General features: G+C 40.3%; 1 protein-coding gene across 4 annotated transcripts in view; it reads right to left on the reverse strand.

The window, feature by feature from the left end:
- NT5DC1 (5'-nucleotidase domain containing 1) overlaps positions 1–19,408 on the reverse strand; it is a 150,241-nt gene that overhangs the window by 18,594 nt on the left and 112,239 nt on the right. For all 4 annotated transcript variants that reach the window (XR_013441139.1, XM_078054838.1, XM_078054837.1 and 1 more), the window contains exons 7-10: positions 16,627–16,801; positions 14,800–14,897; positions 6,216–6,334; positions 4,941–5,093 (exon numbers count right to left, since the gene is read on the reverse strand). Coding sequence is in view for 3 of the 4 variants with exons in the window: in XM_078054838.1 (XP_077910964.1) it covers positions 4,941–5,093; positions 6,216–6,334; positions 14,800–14,897; positions 16,627–16,801 (545 nt within the window). In the remaining variant the exon portion in view is untranslated. The remainder of the gene's footprint in view (positions 1–4,940; positions 5,094–6,215; positions 6,335–14,799; positions 14,898–16,626; positions 16,802–19,408) is intronic.

Consider the following 19,408-nt stretch of genomic DNA (forward strand, 5'->3'; position numbering starts at 1 on the left):
CATTATGTTGACTTTATAAATAAATCTGAGGAAAATAGGTATCAGTATAATCTTAAAATATGGTATATCTTTCTATTTTTTCATTTGTATTTAGAATCTTTTTTATTTTTATTTTTTTAAAGATTTTATTTATTTGACAGAGAGAGACACAGCAAGAGAGGGAACACAAGCAGGGGGAGTGGGAGAGGGAGAAGCAGGCTTCCCACCGAGCAGGGAGCCCGATGAGGGGCTTGACCCCAAGACGCTGGGATCATGACCTGAGCCAAAGACAGATGCTTAACGACTGAGCCACCCAGGCTCCCCTAGAATCTTTTTTTTTAAATTGAGGTGTAACTGACATACTAGTTTTAGGTGCAGAACATAATAATTTGATGTTTCTGTATATTGCAAAATGATCATAGTAAGTCTAGTTTACAAATTTTTTTTCTTATGATCAGAACTCTAAAAATCTACTCTTCTAGCAACTTCCAAATGTGAAATATAGTATTATTCACCATAGTTACCATGCTGTACATTAAGTCCCCGAGACTTATTTATTTTATAACTGGAGATTTATACTTTTGATTCCTTTCACCCATTCAGAAACCCTAATAGAGACTTAAGACCTCTATCAAGGTCTTATGAGATATATTCCTAGATAGTAATATAGTGATTCATTTTCTTTGCTTTTGTAAATGATTGATTTCTTGTTACACTTTGTAAGTCCTTACTGGTGGTACAGAGAAAAGGTACTGATTTTTTTTTTTTTAAAGATTTTATTTATTTATTTGACACAGAGAGAGACACAGCGAGAGAGGGAACACAAGCAGGGGGAGTGGGAGAGGGAGAAGCAGGCTTCCCGCCGACCAGGGAGCCCGATGCGGGGCTCGATCCCAGGACCCTGGGATCATGACCTGAGCCAAAGGCAGACGCTTAACGACTGAGCCACCCAGGCGCCTCTGATTCTTTTAAGAGACAGAGAGAGAGAATGCAAGCGGGGAGGGGCAAAGGGAGAGGGAGACAGAGAATGTTAAGCATCTCTACACCCAGTGCGGGGCCTGACATGGGGCTCGATCTCATGACCCTGAGATCATGACCTGAGCCGAAATCAAGAGTCAGCCACTTAACTGACTGAGCCACCCACGTGCCCCAAGATATTGATTTCTTTTTTTTTTTAAGATTTTATTTATTTATTTATTTGACAGAGAGAGAGAGAGCATAAACAGGGGAAGCGGAAGAGGGAGAAGCAAGCTCCCTGCTGAGCAGGGAGCCCGATGCAGGACTCGATCCCAGCACCCTGGGATCATGACCTGAGCTGAAGGCAGACGCTTAACCATCTGAGCCACCCAGGCGCCCAAGCTATTGATTTCTGAATACTGATTTGGATCCAGCATTTTCACAACTCTCTTCTTAGTTATAATAGTTTGCTGATTTCCTAAGGTGGTCTATGCTAATGACCATACAACTCTGAAATAATCACAATTTTGTATCTTCTAACCCTAATTCCGTATTTCTTTTTCTTGTGGTGTTGGCCACCTCTCTGTTACACAATATAATTAATAACAGATATCCTTTGTCTAGCTCAGAACCTTGAAGAGCATGTGTCTCCATTAAGTATGGCTTTTTTTCCTCATTAAATTTTTCCATTACAGATTATATTCTCACTGGGTTTTGTTGGATAGCATTTCTCTAGTAAAAGGCTGGCCCCTTCTGGTTTGCTGAGAATTTCCATCATTAAAATGAATTATTTTGGCACCTAAATTTCATAATATGTTACTCTAAAAAGCTGAAGAATACATTTTTATTTGTTTTGAGTTAAAATGAAGAAACGATGAGAACAGTAATGAAGGAAGCTAAAGAGGAGCGCTCCCTTTGGAGGCTAATCTTATGAAATTTAAGACTGTCCAAGTAATTACAAGATTAATGAAGTGACTTTTATTTCCCAAAACAAAGATAAATGGAAACAAATTATTCTTCCTTAGTCTCTCTCCTTAACTAGGTTTACTTTAATTATTAAAATGGGCCATTTTTGCTTATCTGTTATGCTCCAATATAGTAGAGTGGATAATCAACAGATGCAGTAAGATTTTTGAAAAAAATTTCTTATTTAAGCCTTTAGAGTGCCATTTGAGATATTCTCTGTCCTTATCTTGAGTTTCCTGTCACAAATGAAGGGAAGTAAAAGTGACCTTCACATTCCAGATGGTTTTATGGAGGGTGAAATTACTGTAACTATCTGAGAAACTGAATTCAAGCCTAAGTGAAACAAAATGCTAATCTCTACAGAATGTAGTAAATGTTTTTGTTCAGTGAGTGCATCAATCCTGAAATGATCTGATTTGTTTTTAAATTATACTGTTAGAAGTTCACTTAAGCTGCATAAAATTCACTAGAACAAGGAATTAAATCCCTTTGCATTCAGGTTTTGTACTCACTAAAACACTGCATGTGATATATATTCTGTGTATGACACTTGGTTAGAAAAATGAAACGACATTTTTCTTAATAATTACAAAATCAACAGAAGAATCCTCACAAGATGCTTTCTGTTTAGCTCTCTTTATGGACTGTTTCCCTCCTCCTATAGCAACTGAGGATGTCTGTATTCCTGTCTCCTCCACAGGGAAGCAGGAAAGAATATGAATTCTCATGACATGCTGTACTTATACCAGGCTTTGATGTGCTGATGGAAAAAGTGTTCTGTGTATAGGAATACAGGGGAACTTAAATATGAAAGCAGTCTGGCTTTTAGAAGTCGTGGTCCTAGGTTGTGTTAGAAGATAATTAAAAAAAAAAACCCACAATTTTTTTTTTTTAAGATTTTTTATTTTTTATTAGAGAGAGAGTACAAGCAGGGGGAGCGGCAGGTAGAGGGAGAAGGAGAAGCAGGCTCCCCGCTCAGCAGGGAGCCCGACGTGGGGCTTGATCCCAGGACCCTGGAATCATGACCTGGGCCGAAGGCAGCCGTTTAACCGACTGAGCCACCCAGGCGCCCCACCCACAATTGTTTTGAAATTAAATTTTAAATCTCTTTTAAATACAAGCAGAAAGATGTATGATTAGAAGATTGTCCTTAAAGTAGAGAAAACTAAGTTGTCCTGAAACATTTGCTAAGGATGAGCCCATCAATACAAATACTGCCTCAAAACAAACTACAAAAACATGGTGGCATTCAGTCTGACCAGGATAACTCTGGAGTCAAGTAGCACAAGAATACTTTGCTTTTTCAACATAATGCTTTAGGCTACAGCTGGGAATCCTGCAGCAAAACACCTGCCTCAGACCCCAGCAGAACAGGGGAATCCATCTGCCACAACTCCACTTTTCCTGGAATCTTAACAGTATGAGATGGGAAGACAGTTCAGGGCTAAAACTGGAACCTTCTGAGGGCTTTATTCTAACCTTGTCACTCGGCCAAACCATCCTGTTCCTTGCTTCCTTGTTCATGTTCAGTGGAGCAGGGTGGGTTGGGGAGGTAGAGTTTGATAGGAAAGGGATATTATTCCAATTTTGTCTTAGGAAATAAAATTTTCAAGCTGTTGACGCATCATTTCCTGTCTAAAAGTCAATTATGAACTCTGTTCATGTGTTTATAACTAATTAACAAGAGAAAGGGGTCATGGGAAAAGGATGGGGCTACTGTTTATTATAAATGTTGGAGGAAACTTTCCCATGGATTCTTCATCTTCTTAATACAGTAACTGTAATTCTCAAATCATTCTGAAGAAACCAAATCTCCTAATTTCTCTTTAGTGAAAACCTTCTCCAAAGTCACTCAGGATAGAAGGCCTACCTCCTATAAGACTGCTTTAAAGCTCTTCCTAACTCAAATAGTCCAAAGAACTTCCAATGTCATGTTGAAGACTAAATGCTACTCAATGGAAACATCTAACATCTAACATTTTGTTGGGTCTACTTATAGTTATTATTACTTTTTAAATAAATAGACTTTAGGTTTACAGATAAACAGAGCAGATAGTACAGAAAGTCCTCATACATCTGTCCCCCTCCTGCCTCCCCTTACCCCCACTGTCTCTCCTATTATTAACATTTGTTATCACGAATTAACCAGTACTAATGAAAGTCTGTAGTTTACATTAGGGTTAACACTTTATGTTGGATAGTTCTTTGGGTTCTGACAAATGCATAATGTTTCCACCATTACAGTATCGTGCAGAAGAGTTTTACGACCATAAAAATCCCTTGTGCTCCATTTATTCACCTTCCTCCCTCCTGAACCCCTGGCACCACTGGTCTTTTTATTTTCTGTAGTTTTGCCTTTTCTAGAATATCCTATAGCTGAAATCATACAATATATAGTCTTTTTAGATTGGTTTCTTTCACTTAGTAGTATGCCCTTTAGGTTCCTCCATGTCTCTGTGTGGTTTAATAGCTCATTTCTTTTTATTGTTATTTTTTGTTTCTTGACTTGAGTTTTTCCTTCTTTATCTGTTCCACTGGAATGAATTTAGAAATGCATATTATTTGCTGATCTTTCTTCTTTTTTGCTTTTATATACTATTTACCCTTTTCAGATTTATGACATATTTTACCTCAAGTTTTCACCTAAGTTTTATTCTTGGCAGCTCAGGAGCAAGTCTAAAGGAGCTACCAATTTATTAACTTATACTCATGAAGAAAGAGCAGAAGAGCTTTCATGGCCAAGCAAAAGAGACATAGGGTATGACTATAGTGAGTCAGGATCTGGTTGCCTCAGCATTAGCCAAAAAACACCCATGGTGTCATAGCACTGGATGAAAGCAAGAGAGCTGGGAAGACAGATGGTCAGTGTCATCTTGGCATTATTTAAAAATTATCAACAAGATTAAAAACAGAGCTGAGATAGCAAGAAGATCACCATAAGTGCCAACAGATTTCGTCACTCTTGGCACAAGCACTTTTTAAGATATGTCAAACATAAAGGTTGTTCCTTCCAGGGAAGAGCTGAAGGAAACCCTTACCTCATATTTTCCTTTCTTCTCTAGAGGCTCTGATTCTTCAGGCTTCCTGTCTCTGTCCCCTCTGAGCTCTTCCAGGATGAGAACTGTCTCCCAATTACTATAATGACGGGCTGGGAAAATGTCTGAATGCATGCTGTCACCAAAGTAAACGACCTGTAAGTCAGATAGCAAATTCTATTTGAGGCATGAGAACTGTGAAAGAAAGTGGTGTTCACTTCATGAAGCAGAAAAAAAATTCCTCAATACCTATTAGAATAGGACGAAAGTTACATAAACATCTTAAACTTCCTTGACTACCTCACAGGTGACTGTCAACTTGCCCCCTTTGGTTTGTGGCGCACCAGGTTTGCTGTAAGAATTGACACAGTGCGTTTGCAGGCCGAAGAAAGGCAGAGGCTAACTGATTTTATTCAGTTTCCTGAAGAAGTCAGAGTCTATATGTTTACAGTTAAAGCTGCCTTTAGAATTGAAGAACTGGTGGAGAAGTAGAGATGACTTGTTACAATGGGTTATATTCGCAGGAGTACACATCACAACTGCTTTTCCAAGAGTTTCTGGGACCTACCCAGACTGGCTGAAACAATCTGACGGGGGTGGGGGGGTGAGGTTGGGCAAGTGGACTCTGGGAGGCTCCCCAGGTATTCTGAGGCAAAGCCCCATAGATCTAATCCATACCCCTCAATTTACATTTACCTGAGAAAACGATAAGGGAATATGAACTAGAACCTCCAAGTCAGGATGCTCTATTAAACCCCTCAAGAGTTCCCAGGGGACTATGGCAATGTGGGAGCCGATGGAGCAGGCGTCAGTTACCCACGATCTCTCTGGTAAACATTGTTTAGAAGAAAGTGTCCTGCTATAAAAAATGCACCAATGTCCAACACCAACAGTGTGACCAGGATATCAAAAGCAAGCGTGTCTTTAGGCTAGTGTGTGGTGTAATTTCAATTAATGTTTGTTTTACATATAAAATTCGTTTGATGGACTGTTATCATGATATTATTCCTCAGGTATCCCACACACTAATCCAGTGTATCCCCTAGAACTGTGGCTCCCTGCTTGGAATCTTTGCTCTTCTCTGTTACAGAAAAGGTCCAGTCTAGATCACAGAGAGAAGGCTTATTTAAGCAGAAGAGGTAAAAGATTGGCAGATAGGCAGAGGTAGATGATTTCCCCATAGATAACTAAGCTGAATGCATTTGGAATTATGGTTTTAATTTATAATGGTTCATGTCTGCAAGTGGGCATCAAGAACCCACCTCAATCAGAAAATACCTTGGGTTCATTTTTGCCAGTCATTTTCTTCAGAAGTTCATAAAGGTGGACAGCGTTCCCTTGAGAGTACCAGCCAGGTTTATCAAGAGATGGCAGTGCTTCCTGCTCCTCATCATTTTCTGAAAATAGAGTTTGACAATCATATACCTTTTAACCAAGTGAGAGCACCCATTTGGGCAGACCGCACCGCACATGGCTGCAGGATATGTACAACATGGAACCATGTGGGGACAGGCGCTAGCATTCAGTGAGCACCTATGTTATTACAGGTCCTTCGTGGAGATCTCGACCCACAGAGCTATCATTTTTCATATATATAGGATTTTTCAAATGATCTTTTTAGAGCAGTTTTAGGTCAGCAGCAAAACTGAGAGGTCCAGAGATTTCCACTATACCCCCTGGCTCTGCACATGCATGGCCTCCCCCATTATTGGTGATAATAATGTGTCAATGTAGGTTCATCAACTGAAACAAATGTACTACTCTGTGGGGAGGATGTTAATAATGGGGGAGGTATATATTATTTCATCCTCACAACAAGCCTCTTATTTGAGGAAAAGGAAGATCAGGGAAGTTATTTTGCTCAAGATCTCAAAGCTGGCAAGTAATTTATTATTAACCAAACTCCACAGTTTACCTTAGGACTTCAAAATGGGGCTAGAAGACCAGAGGGTAAGACAGAACCATAAACCATCTCTAAATTTGGATTCCTGGACCTGGATATGGCTCATGGATACAACTATAAACAAATACAACTATAGCAAAAGAGAAATTTTTATCTGGTATCCTCCTATAATGCTCAAATGCAGTGCTGTTTACTCCCCTCCATTATATTAAGAATAGGTCAGCAATGGATTAAAAAAAAAAAAAAGGTAGACTTTAGAATGCATTTTGAACTTCATTTTATAAAGTTTATTGTTTTTACAATCTCCCTCAGATTGATAAAACAGCGCTATACTATGAAAAATGCAAACCAGTATTATTTTCATACAAGTCAATTATGTTACAGCTTTAATTTAAAACATTTTTTTTTTTTTTTGGACTGGGTAGAATGCATTAATTTAAGACATCTTCCTATGAAAATATATATTCAGAAAAATTTTTTGTACCTAAGTTCTGTAAGATGTCCAAATTATTCCTCAAATCTTCTAACTTAATGATTAATGGATGTTTGGGTTATAACCATGAAGGAGAAAAAAACTCATACACCAAAGTTCAAACTTGTTCCTGTAACATACACATTCCCCCGAAACTGACTGAATAAAATTAGGAAACAGATAAGGGTTGGACAGAGAGATGGAAGAGCAATCAATTAAAGCAATTAGTAAATCAAACTTTTTATTTTCTTATTGTAAGAGCATATGGACAAGAAAAGTAAAAACACAAAATGGTAAAATTTTAGTAAAAGAGTTCCAAAATAACTATGGGGAAATGACACAGTTAAGGCTACGGCTAACAATCTTAAATAAAGGTAAGTTCTGTAACTTACCTTAGATAAGAAAATCTTGCCACAGAGAACAAGAATTTTGTTAAGAAGAGTTTTGTGTACCTGTGCTTGACCACGGACCTCAGCCCACAGCTGCCTGAATGTGGCTCACGTGGCCGCTCACACCTGTTCCCCCAACTCCCAATGTGCTTGGTGTTACTATCTTAATGTTTAAGTAGTATGTTTTTATGTGATTTTTTTTGAATCGGTAATATACTTACATATATCAAAAGTCCCATTTTTGAACTCTCTCTGCTATGCACTTACCTGTTCTACAGAAAGGTAACCACTCTTTTATGCAGATAAAGCAAATATATACTCCTTTCCTCTCCCTTTTAAAAAACACATTTACTGAGGTATAACTGATATACAATGAACTGCACATATTGCCAGCATACAATGTGATGAGTTTTGGCATATGTAATACCTGTTAGGAGCTGAACCGTGCTCCCCTCAAATTCATACGTGGAAGCCCTAACCCCTGGTATCTCAGAATAATTCAGAATGTGGCTGTACTTGAAGACAGGGCCTTTGAAGAGGTGATCAAGTTAAAATGCGGCCATTAGGGTGGGCCTAATCCAATATGACTGGTGGCCACATAAGAACTGATTACGACACATAATTAGGTGATTAGGACACAGAAGGAAGACCATGTGATGACCATAGGGAGAAGATGCATATCTACAAGCGAAGAAGAGAGGCCTCAGAAGAAACCAATCCTGCTGACACCTTGATCTCAGACTTCTAGCCTCCAGAAGTAAGAGAAAATATATTTATAGTGTTTAAGCCCTCCGTCTGTGGTTTATTGTTACAACAGCAGTCTTGGCAATTAATATTATACCCATGAACCCTCTCATTTAAATGCAAATATTGGCACACTTTTCTGCAATGTGATTTTTTAAAACTTCTCTAGATAATACATTGCAATCTGCTTAGTTTTTAAAATAGGAGCATGTTCAATAATTAATAGTCATCTATTGGTAGATATGAGATGTTGCCATTCTTTTGTTGTTATAAGGAAAATGTTACAAACATGAGAGTATCCTCACAGCCTGGTGGGATCAAATAGACTGACCTGGAAAAAATTCATTTTCTTTTTTTCTTTCAACTCTTTATTTCAACTATATTTTACAGAACACTTTAGGTATGAGGTATATAGCAGTGAACTAGATGGCCCAAGCCCCTGTCTTTAGGATGCTTATATTCTGGTAGCAATCTCTGATTTGCTAGAGGTTTACTAAACAATGACTTATAATTAAAAATATATTTAGAATTCTTTTGATTCCTTGAACTCCTTCCTATATTATGTGGACCTGACTGGACAGTGCATATTTACTTTTATATATCCCTTCTTCATTTTTGAGTTAGATTTTTTCCTCCAATTGTGCATTTTTATACACACCTTCTCCATTTTTTTTTTTTTTCTTGGCATGGGCGATGAGACATTTTTTAAATGTTTTTTTTAAAGTTTATCTTTTTAAGTAAGCTCCAGGCCCAATGTGGGGCTTGAACTCATGGCCCCGAGATCGAGTCATGTGCTTTACCCACTGAGCCAGCCAGGTGCCCCCAATAAGACATTTTTAGAGTAAAATGTCGGCTAAAATGCTTGTCTGTGTTGGGAGCCATAAAAAGGAAATTACATATTAAGAGAAATAAATACTTCAGCAGTAAGTTGGAGCAAATTTAATAGAATATCTACTTATCTACTCTGGTTTTGAGGGTTTACTATTCATTTGATATTCCTAATTCTTTAATAACTAATAGCAGTTAATTCAAAGTCTTTTCCTTTAGTTTAAATAATCTTTTTTTTTTTTTTTTTAAGATTTTATAATTATTTGTCAGAGAGTGAGTGAGAAAGCACAAGCAGGGGGAGTGGCAGGCAGAGGGAGAAGCAGGCTCCCCAGTGAGCAACATTCTTAACTACCTAGCTCGTTTCCATACCTAATATGCTGGGACGTTTATTTCTTTTCAGAATAACAATCTTCAGTTAACTGCACTAAGACATTCTCTCTTGGGGTTACTAAAATCTGTCATTGGTGATCTGACCAGTAGCATCTGCCTCACCAGAAAATTTGTTTAGAATGCAGAATCTAAGGTTATACCCAGACCTACTGAATCAGAATCTCCATTCTAACAGGATCCCTAGGTGGCGTGAGTGTACATTACAGTCTGCGAAATACTGATCTATTTCCTGAGAGAACAGCAGGAACAAAAACCTGATAGAGGAACAGAAGGTGTTCATTCTGACAAGAATAGACTAATGGGCATCTCTGTAGGGAGCAGAGTGAAGATGATAAGGTAACTTAGCAACCAGATTTTGGAATTTGCCTTAGGATGCTCCATGGAGTGGGGAGCCAAGGAGATTCTGTGTGCATGCGATTAACTATACAGTACGCCTAACAGTAATAAGTGAATTACATAAAATATATTTAAAGGAAGCGACAAATGGAAATCTGTGCCAAGTATCTGAGGGCAGTGGGCAAGACATGTAGGGAAGGAGAGGTACAAAATGAGGGCAGGGGGAGGAGTTAAGAGACTCCTAGGGAAGAGAGTGATGCCGGCCTGACGGGAAGGGAGGAGAGAGCAGAAATGAGGCGGTTTAAACAGGAGGGGATGCACAGCATACTGGATGTGAAAGGGGAAAGAGACTGGAGGTTTGTCGCTGGGGGCAATTCAGTGGATAGTCAAGTACTGAAGATAAAGAATATAAAGCGGCCAGCATGTTAGGCTGTATTGTTTCTAGGTGGAAGGAGAATATCAAGTTTGATTTCAGAATACTGAGTAGAGCTAGCTGTGTGCAGGAGGAAACACCGTATGAGGCTCTAGAAAAGAGGTCTCAGGGAAAGATTTGGGAGTCGGTGTGTTGGTGATAGTTCAGGTCAAGAAACCAATGACAGAGAGTTGGGTCGTGATTCCCAAATTGGGGGCGGGGGGAGGGGTACCTGGCAGCACGGGGGACACAGCAGTGAAAAAGATACGGTTGCTCTCCTCAACGAATTTACCATCTTGCAAGATGGACTCCTCTCCCCCGACCCCAACCAGGCCTTAGACTGGCGAGGAGCTGAATCACCAGTGATGGGGAGGGATGCTGCACATTTTGCCTGGAAGAGGCTCCTCGCCCCCCAAACAATCCTTAAGCAGGGCTGGGAAGGGTCAGCCTGGCGGGAGGCACTCAGCTCCCCCCAACTCGGGTGCAACTCGCCCCTTCTTGTCTCTATGACAACGGCTGACGTCAGGCCTGTGCGACAGTCGCAAGGACACCCTGCCCTTGAGGACTGGCTCACCCGGCGCCTTCCATCCCAGAAGCTCCTTCGCCTTACTTTTACTTCTGCCTTTAATTCATTTGGAGCAGTGATTTGATTTACATGACCCTGGAGGCTGCAAGAGCCGACTGACAGGACTTGCATGGTACAATAACATGAACTGCCAGATGGAGGATGGTTTGAGGGTTACAAGGCTGATGGAAGCTGGGGGATCAGTCACTAAGTACTGTCATACCCAGCAGCGATGGGAGCGTAGCAGTACACACAAGGCATGATAAGGGCGGTGGCAGGGATGTGGTAGGTGACCAGCCTGAGAAAACTGAAGGACAGGTTAGGATGTGAAGGGGAGAGAGGAAGAGAAGATGATGGATTTTCCTAGCTTGGGCAAGATCCGTTGGAAGAGTTATAATGGAATTACGGAGTACGGAAAGCGGAGCATACCAAGATGGGAGGGGAAATTAAGGAGTTGTTAAAAGCACATCAGGTTTCCTGCAACGCCAGGGCTGCAGGGCATGGAGAATTTAGAAATACGCCTCTGTAAGTCAGGGAAAAGTGACGCCCAGAGATAAGGAATTGGGAGTCATTAGTATATAGGTGATAGTTGAAACCATCAGAGTGATAGCTGAAGAAAGGAGGGTTAATACGAAATGCTGGAAAACAATAACCTTTAATAAGAAACGTGAGACAATGGATATTAGTTCCAAACTGACTAAAAACTAATGGAGATACTTTTAAAAATATGAAATGTAGTATACTTTGACACTAATATTGAGGAAAAATCTGTTAGAGAAACAGGTGTGAAGCTTGGAAAATACGCTGTTTAATCATAAAGTTCATGGGACTGCAGTATACAGGACTGGGATCAGGCTTTTCTCTGGTGACTCTTCAAAGGAATAAATTGTCTTAAACATAATGAAAGACTCTTCTTTTTTTGGAAATCAGTGAATTCAACAATGATGATCAACAATTTTTTCCTTTACTATTGTTAACAAATCTTAGAAAATTACATATTGATTTAGAAGCTAAATTTGTGTTAATGCTGTTTATTGACAGCTATTATTTAACTACACAGTTTCATTTGTGTGAAAATACTTTGATAACCTACTTTGTATTGGTTTTGAGCACAGTGAATATTTTATTGCAATAAAATATTTTAGTAGAGTGAGAGAAAGGTGAAGGGAAACCAGCAGTGGAAACAACAATTAGAGGTAGGCAAAGAATCAGAATCAGCACCAAAATGAACACTACAAAAGAACATCATGAATGAGAGGTTCTTTAATATTAGTATGATCCTCTTTTTAATAACAGTTCTGGCAATCTTATTGCTCTCAAAATGGGAATAAAGTATTTTGTGTTAACTCTAAAAACTGCAGGATTCATTGCATCTTCCACTGAAATATTTTAAATCGGAGGCCCCGAAAATTAGAGCTAGAGAGAACTTTAGAGATTCTAGCCTAATCACTTCTGGATGTGAAAAAAACAGAGGCAAGCTTTTCGATGTATCTACAGGAAAAGCATGAAATCCCATATATTCTGAGCAGAGAGCAGAGATGAGGCGGTTTAAACAGGACGTGATGCACAGCATAGTGGATGTGAAAGGGGGAAGAGACCGGAGGTTTGTCGCTGGGGGGGCAATTCCGTGGATAGTCAAGTAATGACGATAAAGAATATAAGGTGGCCAGCCCGTCTGCAGTGTTTTGAAGAATTCACTGGAGGTAGTGGAACCAGTGAGTGTAGACAACTCTTCCTAGAATTTTAGCTGTGAAGGTACTCAGAGAATTGAGGTTTTAGCTGGAAGACAATGTAGAATCAGGGCATATTTTATGTTTTTTTAAACTGAAGATAGAAGAATATGCATATATATCAATGAGAATGGTCTAGACAGTTGTTTTCGACTGTGGCAGTTTTGCTCCTCAGGGCAAATTTGGCAACATCTAGAGACATATTTGGATGTCACAACTTGGGATGTGGGATGCTACTGGCATCCAGTGATTAGAGGCTAGTGATGCTGCTAAGCAGCCTACCACACACAGAACGGCACCCCTACTACCACTAACCAAGAAGGACCTGACCCCAAATCTCAGAAGTGCTAAAGTTAAGAAACCCTGGTCTGGGAGAAAGGGAGAGAGTGATGGTATTTTTTATATGTTGGTTTAATGTCTCCTATAAATCCCTGATGTTAAGAAATAACCTGTTACTGGGGATTCAAATAATACTCTTTGTGTTAAACAAACAGAGAAAACTAAGTATCTCCCTTTCACAAATTTATATTTAAATACATAACTACTCAACAAATTTTTTTTACTTTATCTGCAGGATTTTCATATTCTAAGAAAATCTATACCTGTTCTGTACCTATAGTAGTCCTTATACTGTTCCACAGAGATTGTTTTTTTTAAGATTTTATTTTCAAGTAGTTTCTACACCCAATGTGGGTTGAACTCACAACCTCGAGATTGAGAGTTGCACGCTTTATGGACGGAGCCAGCCAGGTGCCCCATGTTCCACAGAGATTTTTAGTAAAATTTCACACATACACCAGTAATGGAAAACAACGCACATTAAAAATATGCCAAATTTTCTTTAACATATTGGAGACCACAAATGCATGAACTTATGCTAACAAGTTACTGCATTTTTTGCACTGTATTTGTTTAATTGAAAAGTATCAAGAGATAGAAGGATGAACTGTTTAAAAACTACTATGTGGAGGTTCCTATCTACAATCTGGTTTCTATCTCCATCATTCTCTCTGCATGTGATCTCATATAAGCCCATGGCTTGAAAATATCCCATGAGCTGATCACTCTCCCAAATTTATATCCTGAGCCTAAAGCTGTTCCCTTGGATTCCATGCTCATTTATACAATTTCCTAATTGTTAGTCCCAGTTGAATAACTTATAGGCATTTCAAGATTAACATGTTAAAAAATGATTTCTTAGTAGCTATAACCCCCACCCCATAAAAACTTTTGCTCTGCGTTTTTCCTCATGGCTGCAGATAGTACCACCATTCACCCATTTGCACAATTCAGAAAAAAGAAAAACCAACAAGTCATTTTTGATTACTCTTTTCATCCTCTGCTTCTGAAAGCATCACCAAGTCCTGTTTTGCATCTCCACAATGCATCTGAAACATGTCTACTTCTCTCCATCTCTAGTACTACCTCCTCAGACCCAACCACCACACTCTCTCATTTGGGACACTCAGTGCCTATCTTTCCCACATTCGATCCATTCCCCACCTCGCAGCCAAAGAGCTCTCCGTGTTACTCTTATACCTCAATTGAATAGCTTCTCAGAGCTTGTGGAATAAAATTCAAACCCGTTTCCACAGTGTATGAGGCTTCCTGCCTCCCCAACTTCCTCTCCTCTCTCCCCCTGAATCACTGGCCTCTCCTCTGTCATTGGACCTCGCCGAAAGTACTCCCACACTGGGCCTGTGCATTTGTTTGTCCTGCTGCCGCTCTTCCTCTGCTCTTCTCATTACTGGTCCCTCACATCCTGCCTGGTAAGTCGTCTTGCCAGATCTTTCTGGACAGGCCTTCCCTGGTCAAGAGATCTAAGGTGTCCTCCTGGTTTACCTCATCAGGAAGTCATTTCTTTTCATGACGGCTAACACGGCCTGAGGCCTATAATCATCCCCACGCATTTACTGACTTGCTCAATGTGTTTATGTATTCCTGTGAGGGGAAAGAAGACCTGGTATCACTTTTATACCCCTTGTTGTATTTAACATAGTACTTTGCACATGGTTGTCAGCCAACAGGTATTTATTAAGTAACTGAATGAACAAATCTTAAATAAGAGAAGGAAGAAACAAATGTTAACTTACCAAGTGTCCAGAAAGGTCTCTGACTTGGTAAATGGGAGAAGAAACCAGGCTTCAACGCATTTGTAATCACAATGTCAAAAAGATCTGTAAAATCATTCCTAAAAAGCAACAGTATTTGTCATAATTTTAAGGAATTAGAAAAAATCCATATAAAATAGAACTTAATCTTTATCTGACCACAGAATCATTTCTTATTTTTTGATTAACTTTTATATGCTTTCTCTATATTTTATATGTAGAAATAGAAGGTGGTTGAGTACTACTCTTCTGACAACACCTTGAAGTATACACATAAGGGGGAAAAAATGCACATTACCTCATTAACTGGGTCTAAGCTGGCCTTCTCATGATGGTAATAGTTACAGTGAATGAATTCAATAGCTTCTAACAACAAAAATATTCACGAACTAGGTCTTCAAATGTGGGGCCTGAACTCTGGGTTTATTAGCATGAAGCTATTAATAATTTTGTATGTTACATGGATCCTACAGAAAGCTACCATCATATCAAGTCAGGGGACATCTTTTAGAGTGTTCAAATATGAAGAAGATACATTATTTTGAAAATCAGTGTAATCTTACAATGAGGTAATTTTTAGATAACAATAATAGTTTTTTAGTCTGTATTTGATACTATATTAGGGATCATTTGGGATGGCAAAGGAAAGATGGGACTCACCATAGCATTGGGGGAGATAATATTTGCAAATCTAAACTACACTGAAGAGAAAATTAAGATAGGAAGAAAAACTTGGGTTATCTATGCAAATGAAAAAGAAAGTAAGAGTGCTTATTCTGAAGCATGGTCCCACTATCAGGACAGCAGAGTCTCACGGTCAAAGAGGCACCGTGCAGGGCATCCAGGACTCCTGCCTTAATTCACTCCAAGGATCCCAGGCCTACGTATTATTCAGAAAGCAGAAAATCCACTGGTAGGTCGTAAATACACTACAGACCAATCTAAACCCACATGTGCTGAGGAACATGGACATCAGGAGGCTAAAGAAGTCAGCGAGAGGTCAGTGTTGACGGTGAAATTTGCTTCATACTCGGCAATTTGGTATTTGCTGAAATCTGAGGAAACGTTGCGGGGGATCTAACAGCCCATTTTACAATCTGGCTGTGACCATGGATACTCCCTGGTATTGCTCACAAGAATGACATAAATAAATGATACTTACCGAAGCTTACCAACTAGTCGAATACTTTACCTGTGCTACCCTATTTAAACTCCCCACTCACACCTATTCGGTATGACTGTCCCATTTTTAAGATGACGAGATCGAGGATGAGAGCGGTTCCAGAACATACCTGAGGTCTCAGAGCAGGTTGCAAGGTTGGGCTTGAACCCATGTCTGTCTGAAGTCTCTGCATTTATACTGCCTCGACTTTCGTGGATGTCAGTCTCATCCCTGGCTGGGCTGAATGGCGGAGTAACGGCTCCACACCGAAAGGACCAGAGGGGTGGTACTCCAGGCAGGTGTCAGGGAGTGTAATCCACAACTCAGTGGCCCTCAGTGATCATCCGAAGCCGAGAAGCCGAATTCATGGAGCGCTGACTGAAGGACATGTTGTCCATCAACCTTTCAGAACCTCTAAAGTCCAGACCATTGGCGGGCTACGGGCATACTGGCCCTAGTAATACTGCTTGGCTAAACTGTACTGGGGGGGGGTGTTGCCGTCGGCAGCTGGTGAGAAACAGCCACTGGTCACTCAGCATTGTCTAATAGGAAGCTATGGTCACGGGCGAGCACTTGTAAAGCAGCGCCGGCCTCATTTGTCATCAGCATTTTCTAAGACCACAAAAGTGGAAAGACTCATCACTTACCCAAGAATATATTCACAGAGAAGTCGACAGTAATCACTGTGAGAACTTGTAATTAACAAGAGAATTTTCCCAGCATTCTTGAGCTGTTGGAGCCACTTTTTTACAGATTCAGGACAAGTGTGTAAATATCTGCCCGGATCTCTTTTTATTTCTGGAAAATATATTCCACAGTTTTCTGAAAAATAAAAATGTCAAGGAGATTTTTCTTTAAAAAAATTTTTTTTTGACTCAGTGTAGTCTCAAATCAGTTCATCTCTCTCAAAGCTATAGATAAAATTAAAAGGAGAAAAACTTGGTTCAGACATAGCAATGATGCCGTTATTAACTGCTTCTTAAGAACACTTCCTGTTCAACACATGAAGAAGTGCTCAATGTCGCTCGGCATCAGGGAAATCCAAATCAAAACCTCAATGAGATACTACCTCACACCAGTCAGAATGGCTAAAATTAACAAGTCAGGAAACGACAGATGTTGGCGGGAATGCGGAGAAAGGGGAACCCTCCTACACTGTTGGTGGGAATGCAAGCTGGTGCAGCCACTCTGGAAAACAGTATGGAGGTTCCTCAAAAAGTTGAAAATAGAGCTACCCTATGACCCAGCAATTGCACTACTGGGTATTTACCCCAAAGATACAAATGTAGGGCGCCTGGGTGGCTCAGTTGGTTAAGCGACTGCCTTCAGCTCAGGTCATGATCCTGGAGTCCTGGGATCGAGTCCCGCATCGGGCTCCCTGCTTCTCCCTCTGACCCTCTTCCCTCTTGTGCTGTCTCTCATTCTCTCTCTCAAATAAATAAATAAAATCTTTAAAAAAAAAAAAAAAGATACAAATGTAGTGATCTGAAGGGGTATATACACCCCGATGTTTATAGCAGCAATGTCCATAATAGCCAAACTATGGAAAGAGCCTAGATGTCCACCAAGAAATGAATGGGTAAAGAAGATATGTATATATATATATACATACACACACACACACACACAATTGAATATTATGCAGCCATCAAAAGGAATGAAATCTTGCCATTTGCAACGACATGGATGGAACTAGAGGGTATTATTTTTTTTTAAAAGATTTTTATTTATTTATTTGAGAGAGAGAGAGAATGAGAGAGAGCACATGAGAGGGGGGAGGGTCAGAGGGAGAAGCAGACTCCCTGCCGAGCAAGGAGCCCGATGTGGGACTCGATCCAGGGACTCCAGGATCATGACCTGAGCCGAAGGCAGTCGCTTAACCAACTGAGCCACCCAGGCGCCCTAGAGGGTATTATGCTAAGCGAAATAAGTCAAGCAGAGAAAGACAAGTGTCATATGATCTCACTGATAGAGGAATTCTTTTTTTTTTTTTTCTTTTTTTTTTTTTAAAGATTTTATTTATTTATTTGAGAGAGAGAGAATGAGAGACAGAAGAGCATGAGAGGGGTTAGGGCCAGAGGGAGAAGCAGACCCCCTGCTGAGCAGGGAGCCCGATGCGGGACTCGATCCAGGGACTCCAGGATCATGACCTGAGCCGAAGGCAGTCGCTTTACCAACTGAGCCACCCAGGCGCCCCTGATAGAGGAATTCTTAATCTCAGGAAACAAACAGGGTTGCTGGAGCGGTGGGGTGTCGGAGCGATGAGGTGGCTGGGTGATAGACATTGGGGAGGGTATGTGCTATGGTGAGCGCCATGAATTGTGTAAGACTGACGAATCACAGACCTGTACCTCTGAAACAAATAATACTATAATTATATGTTAAAAGAAAAAAAAGAAGATAGTAGGAAGGGAAAAATGAAGGGGAGGAAATCGGAGGGGGAGACGAACCATGAGAGACTATGGACTCTGAGAAACAAACTGAGGGTTCTAGAGGGGATGGGGGTGGGGGGATTGTTAGCCTGGTGATGGGTATTAAGGAGGGCACGTATTGAATGGAGCACTGGGTGTTATACGCAAACAATGAATCATGGAACACTACATCAAAAACTAATGATGTAATGTATGGTGATTAACATAACATAATAAAATAAAATGAAAAAAAAAAAAGAATACTTCCTGTTCTTTCCTTAAGAACATGATGACTGAGAATGCCAGTTGAGAATGCCTGTTGGTTATTTGATAGGAACTGATAAACTGTTAGAACAGATAACATAACACAACACGATCAGTTTTAAATCAGAGAAAACCTTACAGCATTTGAAATGTCAATGAATAAATATTCTTTCAATCATTCAACAAATTATTTGCTGAATACAAATGACAAACCAATATTCAGACAATGCACCAGAAAGGTGTCGTTGGCGTGAAGCAACCGAGAGGGCAGCTGGTTCCTCAGAGTCACAGGAGAGTTTCAGATGGAACTCAGACCAGAAGCCAGTCTATTACAGCCTCCGAGAGGTGCTGGGATGTCAAATGGAAAAGGCCAGAAGGCACTGCACGGACAGCAAAAGCTGACGGGCTTCTCATCACCGAGGTGGGCCTGCTGGCTCGGCCCCTCGGAGTCTTCAGAGCCGACGGGGGTCAGTCTGAGCTCCGAGGCAGATGCTGCCAAGACCTCCAGAGGTTCTGGTCAGACGCACCCGCAGTGCTAGACACGGTGCCTTCACAGTTGTGCGTACTTAGCAGACAACTGCAGATTTGCCTGAAATGCCACTAGATTCATAAAGTACTTTCGAGATACTATTCTCTGGGGGCTAGCACTAATAAGCAGATAGACAGAACCCAAGTTCCTGCTTTCTTTAAGCTGCTAAGAAAAGGACACAAGCATAAACAAAACCACAGGAGAAAGAGCTTGTAGTGGACACTA

This window comes from Halichoerus grypus, chromosome 9, assembly GCF_964656455.1.
Source record: "Halichoerus grypus chromosome 9, mHalGry1.hap1.1, whole genome shotgun sequence".
NCBI lineage: Eukaryota > Metazoa > Chordata > Mammalia > Carnivora > Phocidae > Halichoerus > Halichoerus grypus.